The sequence below is a fragment of the Triplophysa dalaica genome, chromosome 15 (genome assembly GCF_015846415.1).
Source record: "Triplophysa dalaica isolate WHDGS20190420 chromosome 15, ASM1584641v1, whole genome shotgun sequence".
NCBI lineage: Eukaryota > Metazoa > Chordata > Actinopteri > Cypriniformes > Nemacheilidae > Triplophysa > Triplophysa dalaica.
The window spans coordinates 7,162,773-7,183,105 of record NC_079556.1 but is presented as its reverse complement, the minus strand read 5'-3'; the positions used below and the strand labels follow the sequence as shown (position 1 = coordinate 7,183,105).

The 20,333-nt window shown below is 38.8% G+C and overlaps 1 protein-coding gene across 2 annotated transcripts in view; it reads left to right on the top strand.

The window, feature by feature from the left end:
* Positions 1 to 20,333, top strand: part of wdpcp (WD repeat containing planar cell polarity effector) — a 49,646-nt gene that overhangs the window by 3,189 nt on the left and 26,124 nt on the right. For both annotated transcript variants that reach the window (XM_056767980.1, XM_056767979.1), the window contains exons 2-7: positions 14,471 to 14,553; positions 15,283 to 15,321; positions 17,003 to 17,053; positions 18,933 to 19,003; positions 19,411 to 19,470; positions 19,988 to 20,102. In XM_056767980.1, the coding sequence (XP_056623958.1) occupies positions 14,493 to 14,553; positions 15,283 to 15,321; positions 17,003 to 17,053; positions 18,933 to 19,003; positions 19,411 to 19,470; positions 19,988 to 20,102 (397 nt within the window). In that variant the 5' untranslated portion in view covers positions 14,471 to 14,492. The remainder of the gene's footprint in view (positions 1 to 14,470; positions 14,554 to 15,282; positions 15,322 to 17,002; positions 17,054 to 18,932; positions 19,004 to 19,410; positions 19,471 to 19,987; positions 20,103 to 20,333) is intronic.

Below are 20,333 nucleotides of genomic sequence, written 5' to 3'. Positions count from 1 at the left end.
ATGCTTGTTACTGTGTCTCACGCTGTACTGATTGTTATGTGGGGGATATGCATGGTCTGTGCAGTGGGAGAATATCAAAACAATATCAAATACCTTTGGGAGATTAGTTTGAAATAGATTAGTTTGAAATAGATTGAGAAAGGAAAAAATATTGTTAGCGCATGTGTATGTGAGCCAGAGGTCAAACCATCATGAGAGTAAACCGCTTCTGTTTATGAGGTAATATGTTTCTTATTCCTACAAAAGATTAGACCTGGATTTGTCATGTAATCTTAGTGATCCATGTTGGTTTCTTTTCACCGGAACCATCTGTATTGACCCGTTGGATAAATGACAGTGATGTCTGGGAATTCATGTTCATTGGATTAAGATTAACAAAACTCGTATTTTTGTGATTTGTAGTAGTCTCATCTAGGTCTATTATTTCACAATTTTTATATTTCATTGATCTGCTTTATTTAAAATGTGCTGTATCTGCTAGTGACTAACCAAAATCCTTCTTTAATATTATATGTTAGAAAAATCCATCTTGATAGAAAGGTGTGTGGTGTCTCATGAGCTTTTTTGGCCTGTTCTTTTTCTAGTGGCTGAGGTTTAACTGCAGTACTGAATGTGAACATAAGATGTCAGCCAAGTGCTAGTTTTGGGTCATAATCTAAATGCAAACAAATAGGAAATAGTTAAAACATAACCCATGTATTTCACCAATCGGTGATTATTTTACATCTTAAAGGGTTCGTTTTAAATCTAGATTTATTGCTAGATTTAAACATTTTAGACTGTTGTAGGCATTCAATTTAGTTTCTCCCCACTAGAAATTTAAATGTATGTAATTAAATGAGAGTAATTTTGTATTCCTCTCTGAAGGCTTTTCAGCAGGACACATTGTTTCACAGATGTACAGCTGGGTTCCTCTGGCTCGTGATCATTCTAAACGCCTAAGTGCTCTTTGATTCAGCTTCAAACAACAAAGCCCTTAGGAGTATTTACTTAAGAATGCTTTTTCAGCCTCAGACTTCCCCATGCCTGTCAACTACACACTCTGTCAACCTCAAACTTTCCCATGCCTGGCAGACACACACACACACACACACACACTCAGATCAAAGTGGAAACGCACACTTCACCTGCTCATAAAGCAGCCCCGCCCTCAACCTGTCAATCATCCGCTCTTTCTTTTCTGTGTCTGGTAAACATGCCATGAAATCCGTTTTGAAATCAAAGCACTGAGATATTGGCGTCAACTTAATTTGACAGACTGTATTATATGTCTTTTTCCATTGCGAAAGATTACGCATATTTTTACACTGCATTGTCATGAAATTGTTTAAAAAAAAAATTTAAAATGTGAACACACACAGTATATATGTTGAATTTAAACACCTAGTGTATTTTATACAAATATTTGTAGATGTTCATAAATGCGTTATCTTTTTTTATATTTTATTTAAATCTTAAACAATGCATAATCAAATATTATTTAGATTAAGATTAAAATAAAGAATCTTTGAATAGCCCACACAATTGATCCAGAAAGCTTCATGCCTATTCATACGTTCAATGTTTAAATAAACGTCTATTTTTTATTTTAATTTAGATCGTCATTTATTTCAAAATTAAATAAACTAAAAAAGACTAAATTGTTAGTCTTGGGTTGTAGTTTTCTGTCAGTAGAGGGTGCTGATGGGCCACCAATAGGTCACTTCAATGCTGCGCTGTGCTTGTTATTTGGCTGCTGTTTTTGTTGTTTGCTTCAACAATGCTCTCAGAGTCTTACACATCCACTGCACTCATCTAAAGAGGTGAATCATTGCTTCGGGGATCAGAGGCTGGTGTTGTTCAAGTCAGTCTTGTGTTTGATTGTTGCTGTCCAGCAATCAAAACATGTCGCATTAATTCAAATCCCTTAAACTGGACAGACAGACCTGGTCTTCACACTCGCTTGCACAATGGTGAGACATGGAGAAACAGAGTTAGAGAAAGAGACAGACACTGAGCGTCACAATGGAGCATCTCACATTGAGAGTTAGAGGTTTGTTTTCTTTCATTCATTGTAGGGATTAGGCCTGTAGTGTCCCAAGTAAAAGTATAGATGTGAGATGTTAGTTGTTGTCACCCCAACCCCATGCTTCTTTATGAGTTGGCAAGGATGTGATCTCTAAGAAAGACTGCACACATCATGTATGCGGGATTGTGTCGACAAGGCTTAATATAGGTTGGGTCCAGTGCCATTTGTTAGACAAAAAGCATAAATAAAAAGCTCTGCCACTCAAATAAAAAGAATGTAGAAGTGTATAGTACATTTTTTCACATCTATCTTTCTTTCTTCAGTGGTACTAGAGTAATGCGCATTGCTATTGAGAACAGAGGTGTGTTGCAATTTGAAAATGTGAAATGTTTTTTTTTTGTGGGTTTTCTATAGGCCCTTAATCTTTTTTTATTTGTTTAGACAGTGCAGGGCTTAATGGATGCGGATGATTTTAAATGTCCTGTTTGCTTTTGTCGAAGCCTGAAACCAAAAACTTGATGCATTTCGGTTGGTGCATCTGAAAATGCAACACGTTCAAGCTTAGTTTAAAATAATCAAAAAATAAAGTAACCTTTTTTAAATAGTTTTTTTTTTTAAAAAGGTGTAATATGTGACCCCGCCTGTAATTTTATTAGTTATTTACTGTTTTCTACATAAAATCCTCCTAGGTAATTATTTTAAAGAATAACCTTAAAATGTTTAATATTAACAAACATTGAAATCCTAGTGAAATACAGTACCTCATACATGACATATTTTTACGCCAACCTGGGGATTTGCGCCACACTGGTTCCCTTGACCGAAAGCTTATGCATTTTTCCCATAGACTTATGGAAGATCACAAAAAAAAGATCTGTGATTAACAAATGTTCATGATGTTTACACGTTTTGTCTATCAAGATCATCTTTACAAATGAACACAACAATCGGCAGAAGTAAAAAACTGAAATGAGGCAAACTACTCTGGTTGCTTGATAGCAACATCACCACCACCAAGTCTCCGACAACTTCGTCAAACTTTATTAACATGTTCCCTGGTACGTAATTACACAGTGAATGAATCCCCATCCATGTTTTTAGTGATTTGTGCCCATGTTGCAATATTTCTGAAATTTTATGCTCGATGATGTCTAACATCACCGCCAAAGGAAGTAGTTGGTTTTAACAACTTGTTAGCAACCGTTTTAAAGACTCAATAAAGCTTTAAAAAATTATGAGCGGGTTATAACTGGTGTGTTTTATGTCATAGATTAAGACGTGTAAATATTTAGAGCGTTTGTTAATCCCAGACCTTATTTCAGGCAATTTACCAAAAACCCTTTTAAAAAACCTATGGACTTTGGAAACAATGGACGCTCGCTACTGGGGTTTGCACACAAAAAATACATCATCTCTGTGGTACTCTGTTTAGGATTGAAATCAAATTTGATGCTTCTGGTAGACAAACTACTTTTAACATGAGGTAGAGGCTTCACACATTTAATTTCATTTACATCATCGTCTTCACACAAACTATTGGTGCAGAATGAAGATGATGTCTGAAATACGAGACCTCTTTGAACCATTTTAATACTTTTACTGCTGCTGAATATTCTGAGCTCTGGTCCCGGCCCTGCGGGGCCCCTGCTTAAGAAAGCTGATATAGGATCTGACAAGATGCGGCTTGACATAGCAATGCACTTTCCCACTATTTTGTCCACTGACCTGGGGCCAGCTACCTGCATGTGAGGATTTACCTCATATTAAGAGGACGAAGTGGCACTGTACATGTGTATGTATTGACTACCACCAATCAAATATCTGATGAGAGAATGATAGAACAGCAGAGAGCGAGTGTGCTGGATATACCTAAACAAAGAATTGAAGCTATAGAGGGGGATTTTGGGTGGATGGGTGTTTTGTGCATGCATGGCTGATAAGTCCGTCTGGTTGCTGGAACTTCTCCAGGTGTTGGAGAATTTTGCATTCACAGTCCTACATTCCTTTTCCACCAGACCTTGTCTTCATGCATGCTTTCTCCATTCCTCCTCAAATTCACGTGATGATGCTCGGATTCACAGGCCAAAGGTTGCGCAGAAAAATCCGACCTTTATTTTCAATTGAAAATAACTTTTGTGTCTCGCCTCTGTCAGCGGTGATAGCTTTAGGGGTCAGAAAGAGGGCACGACTCTAATCCAGACCACCAACAGCACCTGGGAAAAAAAGATAACGCTTCATTACAAATAACCCTTCAATTGTCAATTTAGTGTATGACAAAATGTAACATCAGCACTTTACCGTATGTAGAAAAACAATATTTACATTGCAGTTCCCTAATAAAATTGTAGTAATAAAATATCATAAAATTAAAGTTTGTTCAGAACTCTTATATAAAACAATTATTTGTTGCGTCATCACTCAAAAATGTTCAAAGACTTTCCAAGTGACATCTAATTTCACTGCTGTCCTTCTGAAAGCTTGTGTAAACCCTGTTAATCATTTAAAAGTATGAGTTTTTTCCATTTACTGAAAAACAGCCAATTTAGACATCCAAGGGTTTGGAATGACAGTGACGATATTTAGTTTTTATCATTATACTCATTATTTTGTAGATTAAACAGTTAAGAAAACATTATCAGATCTATGCAGTTGTGATTTGTCTTCTGTGTGGTCTGATGTAGAAATATCTCTCAAAGGTTTAAATGAGGTCAATCACTTTGGATGTCACCCTGAAGAGAAGAAGGCAACTAGGAGAAGAGGCTAGGTGAGCGAGGAAGAGCAGGTGCTATGTAATGCCCACCGTGTCAACGTTTGCCTCCACGGACTGACAGGTTGTCATTTTTTGTGACAGCATCCCGCAGACTATCCGTAATGAGCTGCTGTGAAGTCTGGAACATTCTCCTGACCTTTCAGTGCCTTCGCGACGTCCCGAGGTCTTCTCCTTCCACGTATCCTTGTCAAAGGGCCAGGCCGCGAAACGTCAGGGGATGAACGCTGGCAGGGACATTAAAGAAAATAAATCCAACAACAAAAACAAAGACACGGACATACTGACACCTGTCTCACTCGCACCTGTCTTACCAACAGCCACATTGTACACTGATAGACAGACTGCTTCAGTCACGTCATTTAGAGGCACCTTGTGGTTTTGCTCTTTGTTGATGTTGATGTTTACTAACCTTTGGTCACCAGAATATATTTCTCAATCAAGCTCCAGCATGTGTTTGAAAGTCACAGAAAAATGTCTACAGAGTATGCAGACAGAAAAAAGTTCACCGGCGTTTCTTAAATGACATGAAATTCCTGCGCTCCGAGAGGTGTGACCCAGACTCGCGCCCCCACTGTTTGGCTTTCTGCTCCAAGTCTCTCGGTAAATATCTGCTTAAAAGGCATTGCTCCTTTTGCTCTCCTCTGTTCTTTTCTTGTCCCTTTTTTCTCCTGATCATTTTGCTCTAATGACGTTTACAGATGTACTTAGAAGCCCTCATGAGTGTTTTAGTCTCAGGTTATTACCGCTCATGTTTACGGAATCGAATGACACCCCGGTCGGCGGGATGGAAGAATTCAAATCAAAGCTTACTCGGAAGCTCAAAGCTGTCTTCATTTCATGTAGTGAAGTGTTTGTCTCTGGACCCACCCTGTTTTAAACTCTATCTCATGCATTATAAAAGCTTATAAATGGTTTTAAGAAATGTGATTTATCATCTTTTATCAGTTATCATCTACATAAATGACTATATTATTATATTATATTATATTAAATATATAAATAAATGTAGGTCAAAGTTGGTGCTGGTGATAGTGCACCTGTTTAACGTTTTGCATTAAAGGTCCAATGTGTCATTTTTTGGAGGTTCTATTGACAGAAATGCAATTTAATATAAATAATGTCTTCAGAGGTGTATAAAGACCTTACATAATGAAGTGTTATGTTTTTATTACCTTAATGAGCTATTTCTATCTACATTCACCACGGGTACCCTTACATAGAATTCGCCATATTGTTTCTACAGTAGCACTAAAATGAAAAACTGCTCTACAAACTGCGTTTTGTAAATATGTTATCTTCTTAGGTCAAGAAACACAACAACATCTTAGTCCTGTGTCAGCCTCCATAGTATTTCAAAAGGGAGGGGTGGAGTGAGCCTTTGGTTGCAGTTCTCTCCCTTTGCTTATCTACACTTGTATTTTAAGTTTAATTTATTTTTTAGAATAAAACGCAAAATAAAAGCTTAATTTGTCCGATAAATATTTTTCATTTTTTAGGAATTCATTAATATCACAACAATAAGGTTATCACAGATTATTTTTGGCCACAATCATTTTTTATGAAAATCTGATATTGTCACAGCCTTAAGATATTGTGTCCAAAAGAGGAATATTTTATGTAAATGATATCTTAAAAGGTATGGACATATTTGTGACCCTTGACAACAAAACCAGTCTTATGGGTAAACTTTTTCTAAATTGAGATCTCTGAAAGCCGAATAATTAAGCTTTCCATTGATGTATTGTTTGTTAGGATAGGGCAATATTTGACCAAGATATCGCTTTTTATAACTCTGAAATCTGAGGGTGCAAATAAATAAAAATACTGTGAGAATCGTCTTTAAAGTTGTCCAAAGGAATTCCTTAGCATACATATTACTCACAAAAAATTACTTTGTAATATATTTATGGTAGGAAATTTACAAAATATCTTCATGGAACGTGATCTTTACTTAATATCTTAATGATTTTTGGCATAAAAGAATAATGTTTTTTTGGCTATTGCCACAAATATTCCTGTGCTACATTGTCTGTCGCTAGTTCTAAATTGAGGTGGTAACAACTAGCATTAGAACTTCTAGAAGGACTGAGAGATAGAAAAAGAAAGAGATGAATAAATGGGAAGAATGATCATGCAGCACAAGCTGAATGTTGGCGATGCCATTGTGGTCAACACTGTAAGGGCTGAGTCAGAAAGCTTGTCCCCAAACTCTCTCTTCCCCCATCTCCGCCCCCCACCTGATTCCTCTCACCCCATCTCTTTTTGAAAAGAGGCTTGTCTTAGCTAATGCCAAAATCCCTACAGTTCCACTATTTGTGCCAAACTTCTCTATTCTCAGCTTTTTTTGCACCATCTGAACTCTTCAACTCTTGAACTCTTTCTGACCTTGCCCTTCTGCCCTTGACAGCAATCAGAGTGGATCCTTCCTTTTAAACCCAATGCGATCCACTCGTTTTTCCCACTTGTTCATTCCTTTCTCCTGCCGTTTGACAGACAGACCGTGCCCCAACCCCTCTCCCGGACACGTCACTCATGCCGGCCAACTTCATTTACACCCATGATTGACAGCTCTTACACAAACTCACTTACTCTTTCTTTCACACAGACATACTGTAGATGTGTTCTCACATGAATAGTATTCGCTTTACCTCTTTTTGTGCTGCGTGTCTGTCATTCGCTATTATTTGCATGGTGAATAGAAGCCCTTCTGAGAGACACTCAGACTGTGTGTCTGTGTGTATATGTGTGCTTTAGTGTATGTGTGCCGTGGCGCCGCTCTGTCCTTGTGTATTTTCAATGCAACTGTCATGTTACATAGAACAGACGCATATTGTCTGTCCACACTTGACTTCTCCCTCTCTTTGTTAGGATGTTAGAAAGAGATTAATGGACTTTGATATGATATTAAAGGGATAGTTCACCCAAAAATGAAAATTCTGTCATCATTTACTCACCCTCTTGTCATCTAACCTGTGGCTTTCTTTCTTCTGCAGAACAGAAAAGAACATATTTTGAAGAATGTTGGTTTTTGAACAACTGCAGTAGCCTACCTATCCACTTCTATTGTATGGACACAAAACCAATTCAAGTCATTGGGTTCGGTTATCAACATCCTTCAAAATATCTTCTTTTGTGTTCTGCAGAAGAAAGAAAGTCATAGAGGTTTGAAATTACATTTTTTTGTGAACTATCCCTGTTATGAAAATATAAAAAAATGCTCTGGTCATCCCTGCTTAAGGTTTGGTAATTGGTAACTAATTTGTTGTAAAAGCCACCAGCTACCATCAGAATCCATTGAGTTTTCTTGAGTCTCTGGATTTCTTGCTCCCCTTTTCCTCATCCTCTTTGTGTTTACTGGTCTTTATCACTCATATGGAGATCCCCTCATTTCTCTCTTCATCATCTTCTTTCTCCTCTGTCTTATCATCCTCCCCACAGCACTCCTGGGCATCCTCTGGTATCCCATCATGCCCCTCTGTAATCTGTGACACCATTTTGTCAGCACATCTGCTTGCATGTTTGACTTCCCTGTTCGTCTTTTAGTTTTTCTCACTCCTGAAGCGTTTTAAATTGTTTTGATTCGTTTTAATGGTAATGCTGATGGCCATGGCCGTGCAGTGCCCTCGAGAACTCTGATAAGAGCTGCTGCCCATTCTGTTTTCTTTTGGTTGGACTGTTTTATATTTGCACTTCAGTAGCTTTGGTTGAGATACAGGGAGGAGAGAGAGCGCAAAGAAAGAGCAGATGTGGTAATGTTGAAATGGAGTCCACATACACCTAGCCATCCCTATAGGGACACCATAGACTTCTGTGGTTTGAAATAAAGCTAATTATAAATGCCCAAACTCTGAACGTTTTGGGGTATAATTTTTTGCTTACTGCTGGGGATACTATTCTTCTAAAGACACCGTTTTTGTGGTTAATGTGAATTTTTTTTTTTAATCTCAGCATGTCAGGAAAATGTTGATAATGTACAAGTGAAAGAAGAAGAGGAAGAGGTCAGGAGTTGAGAAACTGCCTGTTTGACGACCTGTATTTCCTCACCCGTGGCACTTTCCGCAGGCTGTAATATAAGCTGTCAGTCCAGGTTAAACGGAACACTTTTACCTGCACGTCTGACTAAAGAGAGAAAGTCAAGAGAGGACATGTCTGGTTTTCTCACTCATCTCCTGAAATCGGCAGGTGCATCTCCCTTCACTCTCCGTTATGACCCTGGATAAGGGTATGAGGTCACCAGGGGCCAATCACTTGCCGATGATTTGCTTTTCCTCTTTCTGCCGCAGTCAGCTAAACTCCTCTGCGGTTATCTGCACCCGTCCTGCCGCACGTGAATTCACTGGCCTGACCTTTTTAATTTCAAATGACATTTTGTATTATTCAATTTGCCCTGTATTCTCCTACGACGGTGAGGTCCTGTCACTTTGAAAAAAGTGAAATGAAATAGAATAAGAATCTAGAGTTGCTTGATTGCACTAAATTGAGGAAGGGATCATAATTGACTGCAAAGGGCACGACTAAAGGTAGAGTTAAAACGAGAGTGCCGTAAATGAGGAATGATAAATTTAATCTGGGCCTGATTAAATAAGCGAAAAAAGTGGGACAGCGTCTCTTTGGGGTCGACCACAGGGCAAACAGAGAGATTGCTTGATGGGCTCTTTCTTTGCTCAGGTTGAATATTAATGTGTGTGTAAGAAGGAGACAGAGGGAGAGAGAGAGCACAGATAAGACTTTGATAAAGATTCCTTTTCCCAGGGTTTTAATTATGTTGCCTTGTAAAGACCGGAGGGCCAAATGCTCCCTGTCCTTGTTGTAAAACATTCTCACTACTGTTTTACTTGAATATTGACCTGTTTGACAAATCTAATTTCTTGAACTGTAGGCTAAATTAGATACTTACGGCTCTTAAAAGGTGCAACACACTTCATTGAAAGATATTATACAAAGATAAAACACACAAATATACACACAAATAAGTCTGTGCTGTATGGTAAAGGGGTCATGTGTCACGAAGACGTGTTTTCGGTGTCTTTGGTGCGTTATAAGCATGTAATAGACACATAAAATTGTAAAAAAGTGTCGGAACAAAAGAGACATTCTATCTAAAACGGAATGCTCTCCCAGACCTGCCTGAAACGCATCGTGTAACCACACCCCCACAAATCTACGTCAGTTCGTGGTATAATTTGACGAAGACCATCCAAATGTATACGCAAGTAAGGTGGGCGTACCTGTCAGTACAATTGCTTTGGAACCTGATGTTACAAATATGGTGAGTGGCATTACTTTCCATCACACGCTTGCAGTATTCGACCAATCAATATGAACTGGTTAACCGACATAACAATCATAGCACACCTCGCCTTTCAGCAGGTTTCAGAGAGGCGAGGCAAAGAAGAGATACAAAAATGCACGTTATGTTGAAAATACTGCATTTTTAAACCTTAAATTGTGTATACACAATGCATTACATCTTAAACAAACGATAATATTCCTTTTAGCTGTGTCATATGACCCCTTTAAGGTGTATTAATCAAGACAAATGTGGACTGCAATGTACAGTGAGGTTACAAATTGCAACCAACGGCTCAATCCACCCCTCCCTTCCTTTTCGAAGCACTACGGCGGCTCTCACAGGAGATAGATGTTGTCACATTTTCACTTCTTTAGCGAAGGAGATAATGTATTTATAAAACGGGCACTGTAGGGCAGTTTGTCTGTTTAGGGATACTGTAGAAACAACATTGCGGATTCCATGCGAGGGGACCCCCGTGTATGTAGATAGAATTAGCTAAATCTAAGATAATACAACTTTATCCGCCTCTTATACACTTCTGAAGATAGTTATATTATATTGCATTTCTGACAGTAATTCCTCCTGAATATTACACACAGCACCTTTAAATAAACATGGGGGTAACTGTAATTACATTGTGTAAAGACAATGTCTGACATAACAAAAATAATATAGGGCAGATTTTAGAAGAAGTTACCTCAGATTAACTTATTATACCTTATTTTATGATGGTAAATACAAATAGGACACCTTGGTACCTTTGGTTGATTGATTCAAAGTTTAAACTGAGAGCGCAGCCAAAAATAAAAATGATCTCATTTTATTTACCATCATGCCATGACGCTTGTGCATCTTCTAAGTTCTCTTGTATATTTTATTACGACACTCACAAGAACCAACGAGGAATAAAACTATTAAAAAAGACTCCATATTTGAATTAATGCAAGCGTGTTTATTTAGCTAGGTATGCTCAGAACATTAATTGTTTACTCTCACACACCCAATGTTTTGCTTTTGAAGACATTTTTTAATCTGCTGGATATTTAAATTTGGATTACTTAAATTGTGGCTTTTGTGATGGACGGTTGTGCTTTTTGGAGTGTCAACATGTTTGGTCATCTATATGTGATGAATATTTTTATAAAAAGCACCTGAAGAAAGGATGTCATATACTCTTTTGGGAAGGACTAATGATTGATGTTGTAAATTGCATATCAGAAGGACAAGTATGGCTTAGAGGTAGAAAAGAGGAAATGGTGATGGCCAGGATTTGGATTAAAATTGGTTTCACAACATGCTTGTATGTTTCTACCTGTAGCTTTTTTATAGCAGTTAACAAAACTGGAAAGTGATCTAAAGATTTAGAAAAGGCTTGTTATTAATGTTTGTATGGGTAATACCAAGGTGTGTAATCACACCATCTCTCTCTCTCACACACACGCTCGCATGCACACTATAGACAAATAAGAGGCCTGTCACGAGCAGATGACTTATCTGATTTTTTTAAAGGAGCCCTCCAGTCTTTCTACATGTTTCTTTCCTTCCTTGACCTGAGCGTGAGGAAAGCAAGTGATTGAATTCCAGGTGTTTGTTCCTAACTCTCCTTTCTTCACATACTCCCTACATACACACACCTGCATAAATACAGATCAAACAATCGCTAAGAACTCTTACACAGCCAATTAAACCATCCATCACAATAAAAAGGCCATTTCAAAAGCACTACACACTGATCTGATAGAGGGTTATGTTTGTCCCAATGGCTGACCTCTCTTTTGTTATTTCCCACAACAGAAAATACGGCTTCTTAATTCACTTGCACACACACACAGTGCACAATCAGTGCCACAGTGCCACTTCAGCAGCTCATCACAGCCAAGCGTTGCCACACGATTCCGTGGCATCTGCAGCACGGCGCTCTGGGAGCTGCCCGCTGACACTTTGAACTAGCGCTTAGGGAGCAGCATCTCTAGAGCGTGCCAGGAGGGAGTTTCCATAAGCAGTTTCACTAATTTCTATTCAGGTCATTCACATGTCTTCATTTGGATAGAACAATGAGAGTAGTTGTTTTTTTATTTCTTAATTTGTTCTTTATGTCACTTGAGGTGCTTCTCTGCTCATGGAATAATAAAACCTTAAAATGATAGTTCTCCCAAAAATGAAAATTCTGTCATCATCCTCTTAAAATTTCAAATGTGAATGACTTTCTTTCTTACACATAACACAAAATAAGATATTTTAAACAGAAAGTTTGTAACCGAACAGCCCCTATTCACTATATGGACAGAGAACTAATGCAAGTGAACGGGTGCCAGTTAACAACATTTTTCAAAATATCATCTTTTGTGTTCTGCGGAAGAAAGAAAGTCTTACAGGTTCTAAATTACAAGAGAGTGGCTAAATGATGACACAATTTAAATTTTTGGGTGAACTATTACTTTAAGTTTGTGGAGTTACAAGACATGAAGATGCAATTTCGTCTCATTTTCGAGCTTATCATGGACGTTTTGAAACAGGGTCATCAAAAATCTGGCTTCCGCCTGACTGTCCATCTCATGTGAATTGAAGCTTCTTCGCTCTATGAAGAAATTGGGTTTCTGTCAGGGAGCGAGCGAAAGAGCTGACTCTCTCTAAAAACTGGTGACAAGATGAATGAATCTTCTTATGTCAGTAAACTTGTTAAGAGGCTGTGCTGTGGACAGCGTTTTTCCAACACTTTTTTTTGGTTTAGCGTTATGTTTGTGGTAAATTTTATTTCTTTTTTATTTAGGCAAGTGGCAGAATTTCTGCCCCTCTCTCTTTATTTCTCTCTCTCCCTCTGTCAGCTCAGGCCACGAGATAAGACTTGGCACGCTCAGCGCGAACCCCGTGACACGGACTGAAAGCAAAGATGCTGCTCTCCCTCAATATGACATTAGATTTAATTTTTTTCTGCAACCTTTAGCCATCCAAGCAGGTCACATGGATGAAGAGATGGCTGGGCCAAGGATATTTGAAAGTTATGTTCTGTCATACTATTTCCACTTCGTATTCCTGAGAAATTTCCCATCATTCTCTGCTGGATTATGTTTGCTTTAATAAAGTTTTTTGGAAATGTGAATTGTGAATCTATCACCGGATACATTGTATGTGTGGTTAATAGTGGCACATGCAACCACAAAATAATTTGTTTATGAGACGAATGTGACACTGGACCACAAAAACAGTCATAAGGATAACAACAATACATTGTCTGGGTAAAAAAATTTTTTTTTCTTTTATGCCAAAAATCAATAGGATTTTATGATAAGACATGTTCCATGAAGATATTTTGTACATTTCCTACCGTAAATATATCAAAACGTTATTTTTGTCAGTGGATGCAGCAAAATCACAAAAAAATGGTTGGAAACATGCCTAAAAATTTCACTCACAGCTATTCGCTCTTTCGGAATTACCCACTCAAGTTTAGTATCTACTATGTAAACATAGAATTTCAGCTTTCGGGTTTATCTAATCTCCACAACGTCATTGCAGCGGTAAGCCAATAGAGAGCGTTAAAACAAACCTGTTTCTTCTTAGCAATGGCCTGCTACATTGACTCTCATGTACAACTTTTCAACTCACGTTTTTTGCACCCTCAGATTCCTGATTTTCAAATAGTTGTATTTCGGCCAAATATTGTCCTATCCTTAGGAACCATATATCAATGGAAAGCTTATTTATTCATTTTGAAAACCCTTATGGCTGGTTTTGTGGTCCAGGGTCACATATACATTTGTTTTAAGTCCTTTCAGAGCATCACTAGCTGTTTGGCATCGCTGTGTTTGTGTTGAATAAATATACACTTTAAAGATTCAGACATTCGAAACGCCATCTGTTCGAGACCGAAAGATGTTTGTGCATATGTGTTGTTGCCCACTGCTCCAGGGAGTTGTCGTTGGACCTGTGTGTGTTTGTGTGTGTCTTTGTGCATGGGGAAGACAGAGGTGTGTTTACCTTGTTGAGACGTGCTGAGGTGTTCCACACTGTGCTGACACCTGGCACAGAGCTCTGGCTTGGACCCAGACACACAGACAGCAGGAGCAAGTGTGAGTGTGTGAGCGGTGTCACAGTCTGACGTGTGTGTGCCAGCATGTTGTGTCAGTAAACGCCCTTGAGACCCATATGTTAAATATGTAGAGGATTTGTGCATTTTGTAGTTATGTTTTCTTTTGCTAATGTGTTTTGTGCATGTGGTCTGAAATGAATCGAACTCTCTCTTTGAGGTGCCAAAAATGAGTTATATCCCTTAAAAACAATCCAGCTGCCTCTGTTCTCCTCACCTCTCTGAGGTCTCACATTGCAGGACTCTTGTTGCACATCTCCGCTATAGTTTGGCCTCTTCCTCACCGGCTTTCTCTTGATTCTGTTTGAACAGACTCCTGTTTCGCTTTGATCAGATGTCGTTCTGCCTGGCGGAGCTTCACTTTTGGTCCTTAAGGAGCAGCCTGCAAGTCCAGGGTAATTAAAATACACTCAACCTCTCTGTTTCACACATTCAGTTGTCGATTGTGTTTTTTTGCATCTCCATGTATGCTCATTATTCTGTATCTGTCTCTGTTTTTTTCTTTAATAGCTGGGTTAACTGCTGTGTACACACGCACATAAAGTACAGTCATTAAGATGTCTTTTATGAGACATTTTGTGGCCTCTAATTAATTTTATGCACCCTTAATTATAGCTTTACAGCTTTAGTTCTTGCCATGTTCTTTATGTTAATTACACTTTATATTACAGACCATCTCGCTTGTACTTTTTAGCCCGTCTTTTCTTCTTCCTACTTAACTGAATTATTATTCTTTATGAGTCTTATTTATGGGTATGAGAAGTTTTTTCTTCACAGGCAAATTCCCTTATCAAATCTTTGAAAAATATTTATGCATGTTTCACTGTATCTTATAGAGCTAGTCTTTCTGACCTCCGTGATGAGTGTGAGAGAGAGTGTGTGTGTTTAGAGACGTATTTGTGTATAAATATATATATATTAAAGGGTATATCAATATGTTATTGTACTGAGGGAGGAGTGGGTTGGTTGATGCAACTTTATGTCCAACAGCAAATCCAAAATAAAGTCAAAAATTGCAGATGATTCTTAGCCACCACAGTTCCAGTTTTTATCATCTCAAGTCAAAACTCCTCAAAGGCAATTGTCAGTATACACAGTGAAAGGTACTTTTTTGCCTTTTACAGATATTGGCACACACCAATTCTATGAAAAAGGAGAAACAGGTGAGTGAGTTTGAATTCATAATTTGTTAATTTAATAATTTATTCACATTGGTTATTTGTAAGTGATCATAAAGGGTCAGTTAATATTTTTCACAATAACAATCTGTTAATTTAAGGAAGTTTTACAAAATATGCAGTAACTTAATAAATACTAATTCTATTAAACATTCTCATAATACTCAGCATCATTTAAATCTATTCCACAATATTACAGATTGTCCCCAAAAATCAGTTCAGAAAATTCCCCCCAAATCCTTCCTACAGTTACAGTTATTCTCTAAACGGTTCTGGGCAGCTTGTAGTGCCACCAGATTTGTAATGCATCAAAGTTGAAACATTTATTAACACAGACCCCTCACAGTCATGAAATGTGAAAAACAGAACATTGATTTAACAATATGCTTTTTATTTTAATGGAGCAGCTTGTTCGTCAGGCTGGTGAAGTTTAGACTTGAAAGGTTCTGTTTGTTCTGTTCTGTATTTTTTTCTATGAAAAAGTCTTATTATCTGCGAAAACACGAAAGCTTTGATGTCATTAAGACTTAAGGATGGTTAACCAAGCACTGCATGTGTGTTTTTCATGTGGGTTTATGGTTGTTTCTGCATTATAAAATCATGACATCATAATAATGATAATGATTTTTCTCTAATTCCCCAGCAGTGGTAAGGATGAAGCATTCATTTCAACAGCATCCTACCTCATGCTATTTCAAATGGCTATTATGCTTTTTAAACCAGAGAGGAATGATTCTTTTATTTATTCAATATTATTTCCACCTGGGGAGCTTCATTATAGAGTGAAAAGACTCATACTCTCTCCAAGTGAATGACTATCTGAAACCACTTTATACCATATTTTAGTACTGGTTTATTAATAGCATTCTTTTTTTACCCTGGTGTGTAATTTTCAGCGGAGACCAAAAGAACATGGTGTTCTTTCATATACATTTTTTACCTCTATTATCCTTTTTATAGGGGCATCTGTGTGAGATATTCACAATACATTTGAGCTTTTTCTGAGAGCATTTAATAAGCGTGGGGTTAAGTCTTTGAGGAATAGACAATGTCTGGTTATATGAGATTCCTGGAGTTTCTGGTGGCCTCCACCAGAGGGCGAAGGAGACCCACGCTACTGTGAGGAAGGGGGCTCTTTCCACCCCTCTATCCCAGAGCAGATGTGTGTGTCTGGGTCAGGCAGGGGCAGAATGGCCCATATCTGATTAGCAGCAGTAATCCTGGAGGTGTCCAGCAGGTCTAGGCCTCCAACAGAGAGAGGCAGTCCTCCTATAGAGCAAGGCATGGATGGGGGACGTCTAGCTGGGACGCTAAGGGCTGGAGGCCTGGGACTCTGGGTTGAGATGGGGTTTATGGTATGGTACAATTGCACAGCGGAAGAGCGTGCTGACAAAGCTGAAGGGGACAGAGTTTGGTCTCATCTCCACCCTGGGCCTTCAATTTCCTTCTTGTTGTCCTACCTGCCTGTGTCAGTGTATGAGTCAGACTTCCTTGTGACAAACACACAGAAACACAGACACACATAGGGTGAGACGTCAAGAGAGTGACCAAATGCTAAAAAGCAGACTGAAAGATGTGCAAACAAAGATTTTTCACGTTTTGAAGATGAAAAGGCAAGAAAACGGTTTGTTCTCACAGTTTCTTTGTGTACTTCCTCTCTTTGCAGTGTGTCCTTCAGATCAGCATTACTACAATGAGAAACAGCAGTTTGCAGAAAGTAAGTAATCCATCATCAAAACAATTAACCTTGATGTCAATGAGCGAATCGGCTCATTATTTAACAACGTTGATTTGCATGTTGCCAATGCAACTCACCCCATCCGTAATTCAAATTTTACTTAAAATTCCAGGGGTAAAAAGTCTCCCATTAGCGCATAAGATATATGAAATGTCGCTCCATTTGATTGATGTTAAAAGTCATTGTAATGATATTCTGCAACATATGGACAACTCCGTTGTTCAATTGATTTGTCAGGTTCCACTTTAATTTATTTATCCTGTTTAAAGGAATAGGACAAATGAATACTATGAGGAGTATATAATACTATTCTTCCAAATATCTTTGTATTAAGAAATTTAATATACAAATGCCAAAAATAGAAATATGGGGCTTTAAAGGTATTTATCAGACTGTTCTTACATCTTGAAGGTACAAAAGAAAGAATTGGGGTGTACAATGATACAGTGATGATAATACCATGATATTAACATAGGACAATTTTTTCATCACGATACCGTGTTAAAATAACATCACATTAGTATTACCATGGTACTGTGTCCCAAAACCATGGTAATGCAATTGTGCATTTTGGTACTTTTTTAGTAATTGTTGTGTTCCTTCCACGTGTTTTGTTTGGACCATATCCTACAGTTCACATTTAATCTTTGTGTTATTTAAAGTTTAGCTTCTCCTTGTCCATCTTACTATAGATAAACACAGGACAAGTTGACTCTATCACATCATGATTTACTACCAGTGTGTCCAGTATCGTCCCACAATAATGCCCAGTTGCCTCCTACCCGCTCACTCTGCTGGTGGGGTAACTCCCGTCGCCCTCGAGAGAAACACAAACAGCCTTATCAGGAGACACAGACCCGTCCCCCTCTCGCCCCCGTACTCCTTGTCGCCCTAATTTGCATTCATTTATTTCTGCATCCTCTCGCTCCTAAAAGCAGGAGACGTTTCTTAATAGTTTAAAAAAAGCAGATTGGATTTGATTGCGGAATCTTTACCAAAACAAATAACAGTCCTTCTCAATTTCCTTGGGTCCCTGTCCCGGATGAATGTATTAATGCATAAATGCAAACACATACTCGCAGATTGAACTCAGCCGAGAATTCTATTAACGTTTCTTTCTCTCTTTTTTCCCTTCGCTGGTTTGCTCCGAAGGGGAAACAGGGACCGAGATCTAAGCGGAAATTTGGGGGGCTTTGTGAGCGGAACGAGGCATTTTGGAGTGCCGTATTTAATGTGTTTAATATGTTATGGTAACTTTGAGTTCTCCCCTTGGGTGACTGTGCCAACTCGGGGAGCTCTGATTGAATGAGACTGCGGCGTTACACTGAATTTAGCATCTATTGGCCTATTAGTTAATATTTCCTTTAAATCCCTACTGTCTGCCACTCTAGAGGAATATAAAGAAAAATGTAAATTATTATAATGAAGACTTCATTTAAAATGTTTTTTTTCTTATATATATATATACTTTTTGCTTTATAGATTTATGAGAAAAATTGATTATGATGAGAACATGTAGAAACCACATTAAATGTAAAGGGCACTCTCTAGTTTCTAAAACTGTCATCCTATAGAAAACTTTGTTATTAAAAAAAAAACTTCAGATTTATTTGTAAAAACCCTGTGTTCGTACCAAACTCATCATCAGGTTTAAAACGAGTGGATTTAATTCCAAGCTGTCAGCCCTGATTAATTTCTATGGTGACCTCTGGTGGAGCTTTATTTCAGGGTCATTCCCTTACACTCCTAAAACCTTCACAAACACAAAAAACATTCTTAATTTTTGTCTTTTATTCTTTCTCTTCGCCTCAGATGACGTCACGTTTCATACCTGTGCCTCTCTCTCTCTGTCACCCAGGTCGGGGTTACCCGTGGTTCCTTAGTAACCGTCGTCCAGAGAAGCTGCGTGATGCCCTAAAGGAACTGGAGGTATTTGTTTACATTTCCTGCAGTCCGATTAACAAATAGGAGCATTCTTTCACTCTCTCTCACTCCTTTCATAAGGAAAGAGAAAATCCCTCGACCTCTCCCTCTCAGCACCTGTGTGGGTGCTTCTCTGTCATCGTGGGGGATATTTGAGGGAGATGATTGGGACCGTGAGCTGGCGCTCTCTCTCTTTCTCTGCCTCTGGCTCTTTCACACAAACCTAGCTTTGTTCAGTCCAACTCAGGCTCATTTTTGTTACCTCTCTGTATCTGAAACTGGAAACATCCTTCTAAACCTGACCCTAAAAACGCCCTGACAGCATCTACTTATTTTTACTATGCTGAGCAGGATACAAAATTCTTTCTCTCTCTCTCTCTCTCTCTCTCTCTCTCTCTCTCTTATTGTCCCAGGAGCTGCTGCAGTCAAGTCCGATTCTGAGCGTTCGATGGAGAGCGAAGCAGTGCTGTCAGGTACCTTACCCAGAATGCACCAGTACCCAGCTTGCATCAGGCCTTCTTAGCATGAATTGGCTCATGGAGAAGAGGTCAGGCAGTATGGGCATTTGTAGAGTGTTTTTGTCAAGTACTCTCAGAGAAAGAAAAAAGATTCCCTTTCCAGACCCATCAGCTTTAGCCTGAAGGTTTTTCATTCACTTTTCTTTTTAGACACACATTCACTCCTCCTTACACATTTTCTGCAGAGGGAAAGTGCTTGATTTCAGGCATTTCGAAAGGTCAGGTAGACCAAACATTGTTCGATTTTTGTTTGGTGTTTGGTGATGGTCTTGCCCGCCCAGAAGCAGAGTTTGATTAGACCCTGTGACCTTTATCGGTGGGTTCATGTGATATAGAGATGAATTTCCCTCTCTGGACAGACAGTTTATTTCAGACAGAATTTGATTATCCAACATATTTGCTGAATTTTTGTCAAAATTTCCCATCGAGAGATATTGTTTTGTTATTCATAACTGAGTGAATGTGTGTGTAGATGCTGCTGAGACCAGGTGTATTGGTGACCCTCATCCTGGGCGGAGCTCAGGTTGAACGGGTGGCCATTGACAGAACGCTAGTGGGGCGACTTCCTGCTGACACCATCAGTGATGGTGAGTAAATGCGCACGCTAGCGTCTCTCTCCTCTCTTTTCTTGCAGTTACAATCACTGCTCATTTTCCCAGCATGCACCCAGGCACCGTGCACACCCACAGGTCACGAACCACCGTCCCTTCTGTGTCTCCCTCTTTCCTCACTCCTGAGGAAGTTAGAGGCTCGGGCACATGCACGCTCGCACACGCAGGTTGCTCCTTCCTCATGACTCAATCTCAAGGGGATCTGGC